Genomic DNA, 18,254 nt, shown 5'->3' on the forward strand with positions numbered 1-18,254 from the left:
AGAGACAGAGGAGAAAGTGGTACAGTCAGCTGGGGCATTAAGGCCACTGTGGCTTTAGGTCATGCCATTTTTTGAGGGGCACAAGGCCAAACTGAGGGGCAATGGCGGCCATGGCCTTCATGGCCTCCATGAAATGTCTGCCCTGGATAAGACACTCCAAAATGGAAACATTGTTATGGGTTTTTTTGTTTCAAATTTTTGTATTCTCATTTCAAAAAGCATTCCCTAAAAAAAGCCAACTTTTTCACGATTAAAAGAAATGCACTGATATTTCAATGTAATTTCATGAATAAAATAAAATATAAAAGTATAATGCGTCGCTTCGCACAAGCTTGTAGATCTTCTGTATTGACTAGTTTGGGTCTCGGGCAAAATTCTAATTTCGCTTTTGGGTCTTGAGCTGTAAAGTTTGGGAACCACTGTTTTACACAGATATGCAGACACAAAATCAGGTCTCAGTATTGCAACACTCATTTGTTTACATAAGTCTTTAGTTTAAAAGAGCGAGCGTGACGAAACAAAAAACAGGATAGGGTTTCTTCTAGAATTGATTTATTGTTTGTTCAGAGTAAAGTACATGACCAGTGCGCCATTATTCACCGACTATTATGGATGGGGACATCCTTAAATGAGAACCCGATGCATTTTTATTTCCCCCTCATATCAGAGTAGGTGATAAGTACGATGTTCTAATATGGAAAGAAATCAAGTTTGGACTTGGGGCATGAAAAAAAGTGGTGTTTAGAAATCGTGCAAAGAAACCATCCATCTCTAAACCTTGTTAAAAGTCTCATGACTAGTGCTTGTGTTGCAAGGGACATTGAAGAGAACTGACTTAGCGCCGTCTGTCAACTACAGTAACAGTAACCAACTACACCGAAATGCAAAACATTCCTACGGGACAAATACTGCATACAAGGGAAACAAGATAGGGCAAGAACAAAGGATCCGATAATTAAGAGACAATGGGCCAGTCACTCATCACTCATCATTTTAGTTGATTCCTGAAACCAGATTGATTGATTGTGCTTGGTTGGTTGATAAGCAAACAAAGCTCACCTACTGAAACTGAAACAATGCCATATCTCCAATAAAGTGCCATGAGATTTTAAAATAATAGCATCAGCTTCGAGGAGGAAAACGTAACTCTGGCGAAAGACATACATGAAGAACAAAATTCAGTCCGAGAACAAATTTACAAACTAACATCACCCCAGTGGTGGGATCACAATGGCCCACAGCACACATAAAGCTATGGGTAGAACAATCTAAAATGCAGACATAATTTGGTTCCAAATAATAAATAAGCAGATTCTTCAGGTCGTCAGATATCAGCTCTTCAGTCAGCAGTGGGGTATAAGTTGATTTTACAATGTCTGACATAGTTGTCTCTCCAGAGAGAAAAAAAACACAGATAGATGTGCATTTGGAAACTAAAAAGAAACAAACTGTTTAACAATAACCCTAAATGCTAGGGACTCACTGGTCAAAGTTGAACTCCTGATGAAATCCAATCAATAAAATGTCTCAAACCCCAACATCCAGCTCTTTTTCTATGATGGAATGAAAGGAAAAGAGAGACAAAATGACACACGGAGATCCTCTTTTATATACTTTAGTTGCTTTGATGTCGTCTCCCATGTGATCCTCTCTACTTGGTGACTGCATGGATTCCTTGTGCCAAGTATCCCACGTTGCCCGAAGTGACACCAGCCATGGAGATCCTGCCATCCTTGGTCATATACACAGAGAACTCCTTCGTCAGGCGCTCAACCTACAACAAGATTTAAGGTCATGGTTAGTCAAAGTCAGCAGCACATACAGTATTTGACAATGGAATGGCCATACTCTGCAAACCCAATTGTGACACAGTGCTCAATTGCTCATGTTTACAAAAAAGGCCCAAGAAGTAAAACTGCTCTGTAGGTAGCAGTGACGTCATTACGTGCGCGTCCCACGTCTGACGCATTCACGTTGCCTAGAGACGCATTCACGTCATTGCCCTGGGGTCCCACGGACGCATCGCCTCCATTGGAGTCCACGTTAAAATAATTTACCATGTCGCGAAAAAAAATATATTTTAAAAAGTCCACAGACGCCACCATTATTCATGGGTGAAGGCATGCTACTTTACCCTACACAAATGAAATCCGCGTAGAAAGTCTTAAAACAGACGATAGAACTAACAACAGTGCGTTCTATCGTCCACCGACGCCATTCTGTGCGCCCGTAGATGGTCACAGAATTCAATGGGTGCCTGAGTTTTAGCGTAGCACCGGGCCGCTCTCTGACCATAGTGGCACAGCATGTTAGGTGATACATCAAAAAGGGTTCCCCCACAGAACGTGTGCAACTGACGGCGCAGAAACGTGACGTCTCTACACTGGCAAAACAACAGCGTCGTGGTCAGGGTCCCCGCGGAATGAACGTGTCGCAAACAGCATTTCGTTTCATTAATATCCTCGCCAGAAACTGCCTGCCGTCTGTCTGTCTCTTTCTGCATGCAGCGGAGCCACCGCACTATGCACTGCAGCAGCATGAACGTGCTCTCTCTGTCACTCTGATGTCTGATGTGATGCTGCTACGTTTAGCTACATGCTAAAGCTACTGCCGTGGCTGCTCTTCTGAGGCACAGTCAGTGAGGCTGGCAGAGGGTCATAAACTCATTAAGTCATAAAAAGACGTCTGATTTTCAAAGCGGAGAAACTAATTGTCTCCACCAGCCGAAGGCTGAGGGAGAGTATGTTTTCCCCTCCGTCCGTGTGTCCGTCCGTCCGTCCGTGCGTGCGTGCGTCCGTCCGTCCGTGCGTGCGTGCGTCCGTCCTCGCAGTTTGTGAGCACCTAATCTCAGTCGCCGTTGGCCCGGTCGCTGCCAAAGTGAGCACACACACTCCCTGGATGCCAATCTAGAACCTCTGCCCTAAATTTTTCAAATGGGCCTTTTCTAGCGCCACCTAGTGGCCGATGTTCGCAAAACACATTTCTGTGCACTACTCTTACAGATTTTGTCCAAAAATCCTACAAATCGGTAGGCAGTATCTCCACAGTCATGCGATCGACACGGATCTGTCCGATTTTGCATATTCCATCCTGATTGGCTAAGATTGGCTTCCAAAGTTTGTAGGATTGAGCCGTTTGGTACAAAATGCCTCAAATCCCAAACGCGAAGTGCAATTATCATGAAATCGACACGTTCCCACTAGGCCGAGGAAGAAATGCCACTTAATTTTTTTTAATCAGCCTCATGGTGGGCGGCGCTATAACAGCCCGATTTGTGGTTTTACCTATAACTCCACCGATCAGTTTCAAACTTTGTAAGCACACTCCCTAGAGGCTAAGGATAAACCTTTGCCCTGCATTTTTCACATCAGCCTTTTATAGCGCCACCTTTGGGCCGACTTATGTAAAACACATTTTTGGATATTACTCCTTGAGATTTTATCCAAAAATCATGCAAATCAGTACACAGTATCTCTATAGTCATGTGATCAAGTCCGATCCGTCTGATATTTCACATTCCATCCTGATTGGCTAATATTAGCTTCCAAAGTTTGCAGGATTGCTCCGTTTTTGAACAAAATGCCTCAAATCATCAACGCAGCTTGCGATTACCGTGACATTTGCCACACATATTCCCACTAGGTCAAGGAACAAATGCTACCTTTTTAACATTGTCCTGTTATAGCGCCACCAGCAGGTAGACTTTAGCAAAACACATTTTTGGAACACAATGCTCGAAATCATGCATGCAGCGTCCGATTGCCATGAAAGATCTAAGGTGAAGAACATATGCCACCCTTTTTACATTGGCCTATTATACAGTAGCACCACCAGGACGCACGGCCTGGTGGAGACCTGTGCTCGGAAGAGCACTGCTTCTAGTTATCTGTGATTTACAACAGCCGTTCTCCGGAGCGCTCCACTTTCTCATAGTATTACGTCGAGTGGTCTCTCCATACACAGAAGTATACTCAAATGTTTTACTTAAAGGGGGCCTGTCACCTAAAGGGTTACTGTCACTTAAGAATCATCTTAAAAAACAAGTTAATATTTTTATGATGTCATTGTGGGGATGCGCAATTATAAGCCAATCAAATTAATTGTCTGTATAGCCTGACTGTATGACTACTTACTGTACTGGTCAGCTGTTGTTGGGGGGCGAGGAACAGATTACTGTGACATGAGCTTCAGACTGTTTCAGACAGTTTTCAGAGAAACTCATGTCACAGTGTAATCTGCCCCTCAACCCCTTTAGGTGACAGTACCCCTTTAAGTAAAAGTATCTTCTACTGCAAGTTAAAGTCCGGAATTCAAAATGTACTTGAGTAAAAGTATAGGCTACACTTTAGGACTAAAAGTAAAAGTACTCATTTTGCACAATTATTCTGTATCACATGTTACCAAATAATATCCTTTGAAAATAGCCATGGCTGAAGTGGTTATGTAGGCTATACTTTTCAAAGTAACTAGTAAAGTTTTCAAATAATTGTAGTGGAATAAGTACAATATTTGCCTCTGAGATGTAGTGGAGTAGAAGTAAAAGTAATGAAAATTGGAAATACTCCAGTAAAGTAAAAGTACCTTAAATTGTACTTATAAGTTACCTTTTTATTACCCCAAGAAAAGAAAAAAAAAGACCATTATTGCACCAAAGTAATCAACAAGCTAAAACTATACTATCAAAAATGTCCAAACATTAGCCTAATTGTAAAATAATATAAGATAGAGGCAAATATAAATAGCCCATCTAAAAGCTCACAATGCAAAAAATAAATAAAATGGGGACCCAAATTGGGGACCCATAATTTTTTTCTGGGACTCATTCGAATGACCACCTGTGGGTCCCGGGACCCATTACTTTGAAAACCTATTAACATCACTGAGGTAGGTAGGTAGCCCATACATTGTAAAGTCAATTATTAGTCATTATTAATCCATTACATCCGGGAAAGCATCCGTGTCATTTTAGATTTAAACTGTATATATAGAAAACGGTTAGGATTTAGAAGCCATTTGTAAAATCTGGGTCAGGTCATGTGTGCGTGTGTGTTTGTGAGTGAGAGAAAATGTGTTGTGGTATTTTGTACACTGTGCCAAGCACCTGGATGTGGATATACTCAAGGATGTCCATGATCACAACACCAGAGGCAGCTCCACTAATCATGTTCAACATAGATTTAACACTAAACAAGGCTCCAATTCATTCTCACGGTGAAATCCCGTTTTGGCGACGTAGCGATAAGGCGAAGTGGACTAACAGGGGCAAATGTATGAACGGGGTCTCCTACCGTACTGATAGGGCGACATGCAAATTTCCATTCACGCTTTTCTGCCGTGCCGATAAGGCGACATGCAAATTTCCATTCATTTCCGTTCAACACATCACATCACTCAAGTAAATCCTGGCTTTTATACTTCTTCATCGTGTCGTGTTCCGTGACAAAAGTGGCTGATCTACAAGCTCACAACGCCTTGCATCCGCGACGCGTTGTGAGCTTGTCGATCTGCTATTTTCCAGGCGTAGAAACTTGCAGAATGAATGAGCGAGTCACTGTGTCAGACATCCAGCGCAGAGCAGCGTATGTTATTATTCTTATTATTTAATAATCAACGTAGCCTACAAATGAAACACTTTCACAAGCCACAGTGTGGCTTAATATTCACATTAAGGGTAACAAGCAGGCACACTGCATGCACTGCACATTATTAGAACAAGTTTGCTACTTGCTAGGGAGTGTAAATCGGTGGCTTCCTCAAAGAAAAAGAAACGAGGCAAAAAAGCGTTGGTACACTTGTATTTCGCCTTATCGCTACTTCGCCTTAACGCTACGTCGGCAAAACGGGACGTGCCCACCACCAACATGTGGAACGCCCTTCCGCAAGCCTTAAAGGAGTGCAAATCCCTAGCCTCCTTCAAAATTGGTATGAAAAGTCACCTTCAGGCGGATGCTACTCGAGACTTGTAAATAGACTAAGCTTCCACCCCCCACCCCCCTTTTTTCTCCTCTTTTTCTGCTTTTTAATTGATGTTATCCCTTTTCTGCTTTTGAAATTGATGTTATCCTATGTAAAGTACTATGTTCTATCCGTCTGTCTTTCAATGTTATATGAGATACATAAAGTGGTTCCTGTGTAAATGAGCTGTAAAGCTTACTAGGATCTCCTTTTAGTTGACCTTGTACCCGTGATTTGTGCTGTCGTGAAACTGTGTCTGTTGCAAACTGCTAATAAACTCTTCAATCAATCAATACTCTTCACACAGCCATTTTACCATTACTGTACATCATACACAGGGTGCACGAGAAATTATATATTGTGCATTTCATGCATCACAACATCACAGATGAAGTCTTACTTTTAGATTTGCTTTCAAAGAAAATGTTTAAAAATGCTGTAGAATATGACATTGTTCCATTTTAGAATAGTACGTTGAATATACTATGTGTAGAAGAGTGACTCACTGCCTCAGCCTGATGGCATCAGAAGTCTAGTATCTCCCTCGGTCCACAAGGCTATCCCTTTGATTTGATGGTTAAGATGTTGGACTTTCATGTGGGAGACCCGGGCATTACATATACAGATAAAAATGAAATGCTGCCAGTATACTGGTATATCAAACTTTTGGCATTGTGTGTGAATGCTGCATTCCACAACGATTTTTTCAGCATGTTTTCAAAATAGTAAAAAAAGGCAAAGCAGTTTAGGGATAAGAGGTAAGGCATGGGCGAAAATAGGGCCCCATCTCTCTTCACCGAAAATAGCCAATCTATAATCTCACAGCACAGCGAGCTTATAGATCTGCAATTTCAGCTAAATGTTTGCCCCAAAATAGGGACGCTACTGTTCAAGTTGACACACCCTGTAAATAAAGAATTTACGCATCCATGTACCTGTTCAGGTTTAAGGCCTGTGAAGCAGAACATGCCAATCTGATCGATAACATGCTGCCAGTTTTTGCTGGAGCCCTCCTTTGTCAGGCCAGCCACCAGCATTTCCCTCATCTTGATGATGCGATTGGCCATGTCATGAACCTCCTCCAACCTGGGAAAGTGTTTGAAAAGAAAAAAAGAAAACACAGTAGTAAACTAGGGCATTAACGAAAAAGTCGACAAGACGACTCAGTCGACTTCATTACACAAGTCCCACCAGAGAAAGTCGAAGTTGATTTTTTTTTAAATAATACTTTCTATTGTGAAAATAGCTGATCTACATGCTCACAATGCCTCGCATCGGCTATTTTCAAAATTTCTGCTTCTATATATTTTACAATTTGGACAATGTTTGCCATTTTAGAGGTATTAAAAAGTCCTTAAATTGGCACTTTATAAATGTGAAGATACCCTCTATACATTTAAACTTTATGTTGGTTTGTTTACAGTTGAGTGAGAAAACAATGTTTCACATTAAGTTAATCATCTGGGGACCCCCCAAAATAATTTGGGGGTCGTGTGTGATGTGATGACGTCATCAAACGATAAAGTCGACTTCAACTCAACTTTTTACTGAGTCGAGTCGACTTGGAAAAATCACAAGTCGTTAATGCCCTATAGTAAACTGACTAAATGATTGTAGTAACTCAGACAATGTTATGACATGAACTAGATCTAATGTGCTTAAGACTATGCACATCTGAATAGTAATACAAAATATATATAAATATATTCAAAATAAATAGAATAATTCTAAGGACATACCACAATGCACGCAGTTCTGGTGTGTTGAGAATTGTTGCTGCGATTCTGGCACCATTCATGGGTGGATTTGAGTAAATGGGTCTGATAAGAATCTTAAGTTGAGACTCAACCCTTTTAGCCTCCTCCGCATCATTACACACAACCGAGAAGCCTCCAACACGCTCACCTGTTTACATAAACACAGTGTCAAACAACTTGTGATCTAATCAAAGTATATTTCAGCTAATCATTTAATATTCTGTATTTGCTAATGTTAGCATGTAAATGAGCGCTGTTATACAGTACACAAGTTATTATTACATAACACATTTTAACAACTTTCATTTAGTGATTTATCTACTTGATGACAATGAACCTTCAGAATGGTATGGTAGCACACATGTTCAATTCATCATTCAAACCAGTAAGTGGCAGTAAAGCTCAAAAATATAATTCTCCCGAAATCCACTGGTCAAGGTGTCTAAATGTGTCCCATCTGATGGCATTTTATATATTTTCTGTGGCAGGGTCAAATGTATCCATCCAAACTTAAGAGTCCTAAAGACCAATCAATTCATCTGTAAGCCCCAACATTTCTGAACCATTTCTGATTATGAAACTATAATGACATTTCCAAACTTCTCACATACTTTTGAAAAGTTCAACCTGAAAGATTTTATGTTATTATGTTATGAACAATCCTACATTGACTGTTGAGCAATGCACAGCGCCAACCCACAAAAAGAACCATGATTGCAGCCATTATTTGTATCGCAAGAATGACATGTCATTATAGTGTACTGACCGTAGAGACCCATATTCTTTGCAAAGGACTGAGAGAGAACGACGTTGTGACCCTGTTCAATGAAGTGACGTACAGCCCAGGCATCTTTATCAATGTCTCCACTGGCAAAGCCTTGATAGGCCATGTCAAAGAACACCAGCAGGTCGCGTTTCTAGTGAAAAAGGGTGAAGTGAGGAAATTGCACAAAGGTTAATCGTGGTTGTACTCCAGGTCCTGTCTTTACAGTTTTGACAATGTGCACTGTGTGTAGCAACAAAGGTTTAAGGAGAGTGCAGTGGTGGAAAAAGTACTCAAATGTTTTACTTCAGTAAAAGTATCAATATTGCAATATAGAAATACTCTGTTACAAGTTTAAGTCTGGAATTAAAAATGTACTTGAGTAAAAGTACAAAAGTATTGGTATCAAAGTGTACTTAAAGTACCAAAAGTAGAAAGTACTCATTATGCAGAATTTCCCTTTTAAAGTTTTGAAATGTATAACAATCTTTTGAAAATAGACGATCAACAAGCTCACAATGCGTTGCATTGCGACACATTGTGAACTTGTAGATCGGCTATTTTCAAAAGGCTGAAATGTATATAGGGCTGAAATGGTTGATACCGGTATATGTTTTGTATTAATAATAATAATCACAATCTACCTATTAACTAAAGTTTTCAAATCAATGTAGTGGAGTAATAGTACGATATTTGGATCTGAAATAGTAGAGTAGAAGTAAAGGTATTGGAAATTGGAAATACTCAAGTAAAAAAAAGTATTATACTTATTCACTTAAGTAAATATACTCAGTTACTTTACCACTGTGAGAGTGAGTGCATTCTCACCTTAATCAGGTCAGAGAGCTCCTTCCATTGTTCTGGCCTGGGGTCCACACCAGTAGGGTTGTGAGCACACGCATGCAGCAGGATCACACTCTTTTCTGGGATTTGCTGTGGAATAAAACGAACGAATGCTTCAATCACGCAGGTCACCACCTCAATCTACTATTAATCTTCTCAAATAATTCTTCTTAACCCCCCTGAACTGAACTATCCCGGTCTCTTCACTAACCGAAATATCCTCAAGTGCCCCTTTGAAGTCAAAGCCACAGGTGGCAGGATCGTAATATCTGTATGCTTTGAGCTGCATGCCAGCGTCCCTGAAGATGGGTGTGTGGTTACCCCAGGAAGGCTTGGGCAGGTACACATCACGAGGCCCGGCATGGTGACGAGACTGTAACAAGGGAAAAGATTTAATGACTAATCCACCCAAACCTCAACCTGCATTAATAAAGATGTACCACCCCAAAAAAAGGTCCGAACCAGGAAGTTGGCTCCGATGCGAAGAGATCCGGTTCCTGAGATGGTCTGGACAGTGATGTTCTGAACATGGAAGAGAAAGATTACTTTAGTACCGGTAGCTTGGCTTTAACCGGTAGCTTGGCTTTAACCACTCATGTCAAGCCCTATATACTTTGTCGTACGACGATAGCAAAAATAGCCAATCTACAAGCCCACAATGTGTCCCGATTGAACTTGTAGAGCAGCTATTTTTTAAATGTTTTATTTTGTTGCCTAAAATGACATGCACATAGGAATGGCAAAAACTCATACTGAGAATAATCATGAGTTAAGCAGCTAAAACAAACAACTTACTCTGCCACTCTTCAAGACCTCATTATCATCTCCAAGAGCAAGCTGGGCACATGCTTTGGAAAATTCTGCCAGACCGCCAATCCCAAGGTACTCCTTATCCATCTGCTTAGCTGCAATCAGAGCCTCTGCCTATAAGGGAAATTAAAAATGCAAGGTGACAGAAATATGTTGATTCCTTTTGAATACACAATAGCTTATTTTGCTGTGTAATTGCTACAAGCCTAAAACAACTGTACTGTGAGTGTGAAGTAAAACTAAAAATGGCCCCTAATTACAAACACGTGTGCCTCAGACTCCTGATGTTCCACTGCTATAGCAGCTGAGCTCAGGATGACAGTGCAAGAATGCACCAATGAGAAACATACAGACGTGCTACACCCCTATAACCCATGTTAAACCTTGTGAAAAGATAAGCCTTCTACCACAGTCAGTGTTTTCTGAAATTAATCACAAATCTTGAACATATATACCATCTTATATTGCATAATAGTAGAATATATTGATCCGTTTAAACTTAGAAACAACTATGGATATTGACCCCATCTTGGCCGATATTAGTCCGACGGTGGTTAGGGTTATGGTGAAGTTTAGGCATAGTTTTACTAAGGTTAGGGTTATGGTTAAGGTTAGGTTTAGGCATAGTTTTACTGAGGTTAAAAACTATGCCTAAAGGGTTAGGGTTAGGTACTGTCGGACTAATGGGACGTCGGAACAACGCTAGGCACCCCCATATCTTCCCCATTGTACGTCATGGGGTGGTGGGGGTTAGACTTTGGGGATAGAGAGAAAATTTTACCTTGCGGACACAGCTGAGCACAAAGGGCTTGCCCTTGTCATCTCTGTATGCCCCCACACCCAAGTTCATCTTCTTGGGGTTGGTGTCCCTCTTGAATGCCTCAGTCACTCCCAGGATGGGATCTGGGGGGCCCATTGGCACTCCACCCCACCATGAGCTGCAAGGAAGCCCAATAAGTGAATGGGAGAATACTAAACATATAGGATATAGAGATCTAGTGTGGAAGAGATCATAGGAGGGTCAAAGGTGGGTCATGGGTGATGAGGCAGGGTGAGGAGTGAGATGTAAATAGTGTGCACTACACTATAAATAAACTCTCTTTAAACCAGAAACACCAAAAATAGGAAAAGCATGTTAAGGAGAAAACTAGTTCCAATTCACTTGAAATGGTTAGGGTTAGTTCTAGCAATCTACATTATACACAGCTCATCTCGAACACTGATTGCACTTGAGGGAAATTTCACTTTATGACATTTCTGGCATTATTTTCACATCTACTCTGGCGTCTGTGTGCACCCCAGACCTTTTTTAGGTTGCTTGCTTCAATATTAAATATATGACCATAGCCCTATATTTACTTAGACCGATGTCAAGCCATTTTCGACTTGACATCCTATCGCTTCGATGTACAGATTATGAATAGGTTCTTTCTTGGTCCATTTTCTTTTATTGCTATTTATGCATTTGATGTATTTATGTTGATGAATTGATGTATTATCACCATGGGCTGTCCTTGCTTATTGTAAGTCACTCTGGATTAAGCGTCTGCTAAATGAGGATGATTGACATTGTCCTCCAAGTGAATGTTTTGACCTTTATATTTTTCGATTAGTTATTTCTCATGTTAATATTTGATGCTGTGGCTTTCCTTTACAAATGCAGGAATTCGACTCAAGGCAGTTTAGTGTTGAAATCAAGAATGCGTATCATTGTGCAACTTCTTTTCTGCATACCTGCAGAAAATAACATTGAAGTTGTCTGAGGTCAAGGATTTTTCATTTTTGGTCATGGAATTGTTCCCCTATCCATTTGAGACAATATATAGAAGAAGATCTGGAAAATTATACCAGGCTGTGATGTGAGAGAGAGTTGGAACTTGGAAGCGGGCCGATAACGATACGTGAACTTGAATGTTTAACTATTAAATAACTAATAAAAAAAAAGAAGGTTGACACATTCATTAGAAGGGAAATATCAGTCATGAGATACAGAGACATTTGTTTACTTTACAATGAGTCTAATGTGGAGTTAAACTCAATTTCAATAAGGCTTAAATGTTATATTTACTTCCAGAGAATTATTCAGGGTATTTAGCAGTAAGCTCTTTATGGACATATTGTCTGTGATAGGGATCAAAGTGAACTTTCAGATGGTTTTCAAACCACTATGTTACCTGGTTGGGGGGGGGGGGGGGGTTAATAAGCATTAAAATCCTACATGTTTAAAGTTACACATCAAATCTCATAGTAACCTCTTTCACATGACACCAGGCTAAGGGCACACATTAAGCTAATCTTCCACAATACAGTGGCCCTAGTTGTACTAGTGGATTAGAGTTAACAGGCTTGGACATTTTCATCTTGTGTACAGCCAATGTTTCAGCCAATGTACATAAATTGTTGGCAAGATACAATGCTCAGTCTGAGTGTTTAATGCATGTGTCAGTCTGAATGTTTCATGCATGGAACTTAGAATATTTTCCAGTTTTGTTCAATGTCACCTACAATGTCAGCACCTGTTGCAGAGACATTTTTGATCACAGCATCATCAAAGTCTTCTATAAAGACAGTTTATTTTGTTTTAAAATAGCATTAAATGGAAATGCACAATCATGAAACGTTTTGTTTTGTGCATCTACAACAATGCATTTCTTCTACACTGAAACCAATAACTGACAGTTCCACACTTCCCTTTCCTTTCGCTAATGATCAAATCATGTCTCACACACACACTTTTCTTGATAGATTTAGACACATGTTGAATGTAGAATGACTCAAAATCTCAGGTTTCATTTCATCCACTCTCACTGAAGCTTGGAGCTAAAATTAGACCTAAATATCTTGTAGTGCAAGAGGCACGGACAACCAGACTGATAATGAATAAGGCAATCTATTATTTTTGTGAATAATCTTTAAGAATAATCTCTTAAAGTAGCTTGAACCATTAAACTGAGTGAGAAGACAATGGCTGACAGTCTAAAAGAGCATTTTATCCAAAATATCAGTTTTTATTTCAGGTACTGATATGGTTTCAGTTGCAACACTGAGTTGGACATACACTGCTCCATACGGAATGTGTTTTGTCTACAGCTACTTGCCTTTAGGGAAATGTATTTTGTCTATGGCTAGCTAGCCTAATGAATTGTAAAGGGTATTTTGTAACATAACAAAAAGAGGGGAAACAATATATATAGTCAATTCAAAAGAAATACCAAACACAGCCTCATCTTTCAACTTGAAGAGTTATACTCAATGTTGAGTACAGAAAACTTTTGTTATTGCAGGAGTAGGAGTATTTCTGAGTATGTTTTGCACACAAAACCTTTGAACATCTGAACAAACAGACACTGACATCAAGGGTCCCAGTGCCAGGGTTCAATGGCCCTACTTAATTGGAATGGGCAGTAGTGAGGCCTACTGTTGATTTTGGTCAAAGAACTTAAGATCATTTATTGTAATTTTAATAAAGATTTCAAAGAAAAATGTTTGTACCAACCAAGTAGACCACAAAAGGTAAAAGTGTAAAACCCTGACTTTGAAAGCTAAACGCCAAGTTGCAGAGGCATTGGGCAGACTAATTTTGATATTAGACAACTTCACGCACAGCAGGGCAGGACATGATGTGCATATTATGTCTGACATGATGTGCACAAATATTACTGAGGAAATAACTGCAGTAAACCAGTAGTTCTCAAAGTGGATTCAATGGACTCTGTGGGTTCCTTTACGTGGTCTAAATTGACCCACACAAGGCTGTTAACTCCAGCAGTATACAAATGGGTCCATTTTGACATTTAAAAGTAGTAAACCGCTCTCTCAAGTATTTGCCCTCCAACGACAGCGTGAAAGGACACCGAGCAGAGCAGAGCAGTGATGACACACGCAGCGAGCAGACGACTGTCCTCCGGTCTGAACGGAGCCAATCAACGAGGAAAGGCCAGATCACGATAACCAATAATATGGTGCGAATTCACCAACTACGGGGCGTCGCTTGGATCAAACCTCGAACGCGCGATTGCGACCCTGACATACCCCAGGAAATCGGTCCAAATCACTTGGTTGGGTTGAACACACCAATTTAGATAGATTAAAAGTAATGTCAGACGAGACAACGTGTGAAGGAGCACTATTCGGACCCGGTGCCACTTGCTCAACAATAGAGCTATACATACAACTGAAAGTGTTGGCCTGTTGTGTGTGTGTCCATTTGACCGCTATCTGTATTAGCTAGCTACGTGGTTATAACCGAGCCGAGGTGAACCCATACCAGAGAAGGCTCAGCCTCGGTGGAAACTGGTTTAGCTGACAGCTCTCCAAACAGGAGCTATACCTAACCAGCTAACCATTAGCTAGAGTGCTGAGCAGATCTACAAGCTCACACCGCATCCCGGACGCGACGCGCTGTGAGCTTGTATATCGGCTATTTTCGGCGCGGCGAACACATTACAAATCCGGGGCTTGTTTGTAGCAGTGTGAACACCGACAAGCACACCTGCCTGCCCGATCAACACGACATGAAAGTAGCCGATCTACAAGCTCACAATGTGAGCGTATAGATCTGCTACTTTCATGAACCAACAGACAAACGCCCAAGGAAGGACAAATCTGTTATCTTAGAACTGATAGTGCGACGGTACCTGTTGCGGGTGGACAGAGCTCCCAGGCACGGGGAGATGTTCCCGACGCAAAAGATCACCTTGCTGGACTTGAGGAGGGCCATGTTGCAAGCAGTGCTCGGTCACAGACAGTCTGGCAGAGAGTGGACGGTCGGAGATGCAGAGGGCATGTACTAAAGTAGCACGTACGCTCTGGTCACGTGGTGGTGTGTGCGTCAAGGCAAAACGTGTGACTACAATATGACGTATTGGCTGATGATGGTGCTAAAAGGATAACACAAATAAGTCCTCTCCGTTGTGGTCCTCTCGACAGGAGTCCAGAGGTCCTGTGTGTAGTAACGCGGTCTCTATGAATGAATTTAGTACACATTAAGGTCCATAATGTAAACAAGCCATAGTGCTTTCTTGGGTTTAAATCCTATTCGCTTTTATCTGAAGTTTCTGAACTGTCTTGTGCTTTTCCTATGAGACCTGCTAATAAAGTATGCAATCAATCAATACCAAACCAAACCAAAGATGCCCAAGTAGCAATACCAGGGCAGGCCCATCATACGTATCCAATCCAATCTGAAACCTCAAAGTGAAATTGGCTATTTTTCCCCAACATGTGAAAAGGTAAAGAATAAAAGTATGATTTTGGAATCTTAATTTCATGGCTCAACATTACATCACCGGTCTCCACTTTTAAAATGTACAGCTGTTCTGAACTGCTGAGCATTTGGGTTTGGCTTGCTGTAGTGTAGGAGTATCTCAACGATTTTACTCATCCACAAGAATTGTAGTTCCACGTTTGTCCACTTGAGAGCGACATGTTACAACAGGACGCTGTGATCTGAGTTGAGCTGTAGCCAGCTGCTGCAGGCTACACTCAGTCAGTTGAGTGCCATCAGTTCAGTTGAGTGCCTCATCTCAATTCACACCTAAATAGGTTGAATATCAATCAGAAATGCAAACAGCACAAGGTACAGTCAGGCTAAAGGGATATGTCACTCACTTTAGGAGAAGTAGTTAGGTGGACTACCTTTGAATAACCTGGTCAGTACATTTATTATAAAATAATTAAGACATACATACAGATTTGCACTGGGCCCACATAATAGTGCTGATTTTCCATTGGGCCCACTTTGCAAAGGTATTTATTCAATTTAACACAACATACATTATTTTACATTTGTACACATGCCATAATATATCATTGTTTCAAATATATACAAGCTTTATTGAGAGGCAATGGCAGTATGACTCAAGTCATGAGTCATCCTGATGATTCTATCACAAATGACAACTGTACATGTTTATTCATGATGGCAATCTTTAACATGACTAACTGTATTAAGTTGCGCCGCTGACAACTGTATGGCATCAAAAGATAGATAATGCAATTATGCTGACATGATTATGAATTGATGACAATGAAGCCTCATTTATACCATTGTCATGCTTGGCTTTTTCTCATTGATCTCAGTGATTTGTTTTCATTTTCTCCAATACTAACAGTTCTCATCTACATTAAGGAGGTCTGCCACTTGCACAAAAAACATCCAAAACACACAAACATAGTCTACAATCTATACTGTACAGGTATATTCATTAACTCACCCCAACCTTTCATAACAGAGTTGATTTGATGGCATGTTGTTAAGAAGCTCTGGTTGTTTCTTGCCCTTTATTTCTCGCATGCTGTCACTGATACTGTGGCCCTATAATTGCTCTGTGGGCAGGGTAGTGGTTTACTCATATATTTTTGCAGTGTGTTCTCATTCTGCTCCTTGGGGGGATGTGGAGGAACCTCATAGGATAGAACAGGTTCATGAAACATTTTCCAAATATCAATAACTTACACTGGAAGTTTAACTACAAGAAAGAATATGCACTGGCACAAGAATAAAGTGACATAACGTGTGCATGCACAGTAGACTACAGTATGTCATTATTCTTTTATAGGGTCAGAGAATGTATTTAATGTCAATCTCTATGATCATCAGCCATTTATGTTAGCATTATTTTATATAAAGGGTGCACCTGTACACAAAATATCTTAAGGGAAGTGACGCAAGGAATTGACTATTACACTTTACAGATTATGATAATACAGTATATAATTGTTAGGGGTCCCGCCTGTGACCCCAGGTGTATGGCACCCTGTCTTTTGGAACCCTGTGCGCTGTGTCTGCTGAATAGAGAGAGAGAGACCTGCTTTTTGCACACGGCTGCCCTGTGTGTGTGCAGCTCGATAAGACGGCCTTGGACTGGAGATGACTCATCAAATGCAGCTGGCCACGCTAACGAGCTGTTATCTTTTCTCTGTCTGGGAACACAAATCTTGGACTGAGGAGCTGGGAGATTCCCTAGCATTTGGTCCGTGTTGTTATCTCCAATCCGTCAACATGAGATATGACATACTAGGGAGGAGCAGGTTTCCCAGAAGACTTCTGATGCAAGAGCGGACACTCCCCAGTCTCGCATGAATAGGGGAGTCCTAGCCTGACCTTGACTGTCTGATTTTGCAAAGATGTGCGTGTTAGGGCATGTACGTGCACAGGCGCGTGACAACGTGTGTGTGCTAAAATATGTTCTGTGTGTAAATCACGTCACTGTGACTGCAACGGACTACTGTATAAAGGAGGCTGCTTCGTGTCTCCAGTTAGTTGTTCTTGAGGATTTGAAGAGTGTGAGGAGTGTTGCAGGTATCTCCGGCCCCTTCGGGGGCTGGAAGGAAGCCTACCCTTTTGTACTTAGTGCAATTTTTGGACTTTGCACCACTTCTTGTTCTAATACTTAGAGAGACTTTGACTCTGTTAGATTCTCTGTTTTTAGTCAAGTACTTATATTGTACTTCTTCATTATTTCATTGCCAATTACTGTATTGGTGGTTTTATATTTTGTAACTGTTTTTACCAGTAAAGCTTTTTATTATTCACTTTTATCTGGTGTCTGTCTGAACTCATTTTTTAAGAGTTTACAACTTTTTAAGGTCTGACTTTCTCTCCTTCCCTACGGGGAAGGCTGCACTTATGGGAGGAAGGTTTTGAACACCTTCAGGCACTCGAATCATCTCCTGGCTGTGGGACTGAGTGAGGCTTTTGGTAAGAATCAACAAGAGTGTTTTCTTAGGTAAAAGTCTTTTCACCTTCTCAGAAGCCAACTCAGCGCGTGCTGAGTTGGTGGGCGAGCTTGGCAGAATAAAAGTACAAATCTCCAAACCCCTTAAACCGGATGAACTGATGTTCACACTGGACGGTTTGTACTAATAAGTCAAGCGGCGTCGCTCCCGAGCCCCTGGTGAGAGCTAGGTGTCAGACTCATACTTTACATGGTCTTTGTGGTTTGCATTCTCCATTCAGACCTAAGGTCTACATTTCTAAAGTAAGGTGCATATCTTGGTCTCTAAAATAAATAGTCGCTGTAGAAAGTAATAATATTCACCAGTTAAAGAGGGTCTCATTGATAGCTCAGCTTTCATTCAGAGAAGTGTATTTATGTTAGTGTTAAATAAGTATATGTAATGTA

At 40.8% G+C, this 18,254-nt stretch overlaps 1 protein-coding gene across 1 annotated transcript; it reads right to left on the reverse strand.

The window, feature by feature from the left end:
• Positions 1–541: 541 nt before the first annotated feature.
• On the reverse strand, positions 542–14,905 carry got2b (glutamic-oxaloacetic transaminase 2b, mitochondrial). Its single transcript, XM_080729439.1, has 10 exons — positions 14,766–14,905; positions 10,910–11,066; positions 10,114–10,242; positions 9,781–9,840; positions 9,530–9,691; positions 9,304–9,408; positions 8,479–8,629; positions 7,695–7,860; positions 6,891–7,041; positions 542–1,774 (listed from the first exon to the last, which is right to left on the reverse strand). Exons 1-10 carry the CDS (start codon positions 14,846–14,848, stop codon positions 1,652–1,654), a joined length of 1,287 nt encoding a protein of 428 aa, XP_080585565.1. The 5' UTR covers positions 14,849–14,905; the 3' UTR covers positions 542–1,651.
• Positions 14,906–18,254: the final 3,349 nt, after the last annotated feature.

This window comes from Nannobrachium achirus, assembly GCF_963921795.1.
Source record: "Nannobrachium achirus genome assembly, chromosome: 7".
In the NCBI taxonomy this organism is placed as follows: domain Eukaryota; kingdom Metazoa; phylum Chordata; class Actinopteri; order Myctophiformes; family Myctophidae; genus Nannobrachium; species Nannobrachium achirus.

What these genes read in the sequence shown, in the direction of transcription:
- got2b (XM_080729439.1), bottom strand. Translation starts at nt 14,848, where the DNA reads ATGGCCCTCCTCAAGTCCAGCAAGGTGATCTTTTGCGTCGGGAACATC. An exon ending in TGCTCAGCTGTGTCCGCAAG is followed by an intron (nt 10,243 to 10,909) that starts GTAAAATTTTCT and finishes TTTCCCTTATAG; the next exon opens with GCAGAGGCTCTGATTGCAGC. An exon ending in AGCTCTCTGACCTGATTAAG is followed by an intron (nt 8,630 to 9,303) that starts GTGAGAATGCAC and finishes CTTTTTCACTAG; the next exon opens with AAACGCGACCTGCTGGTGTT.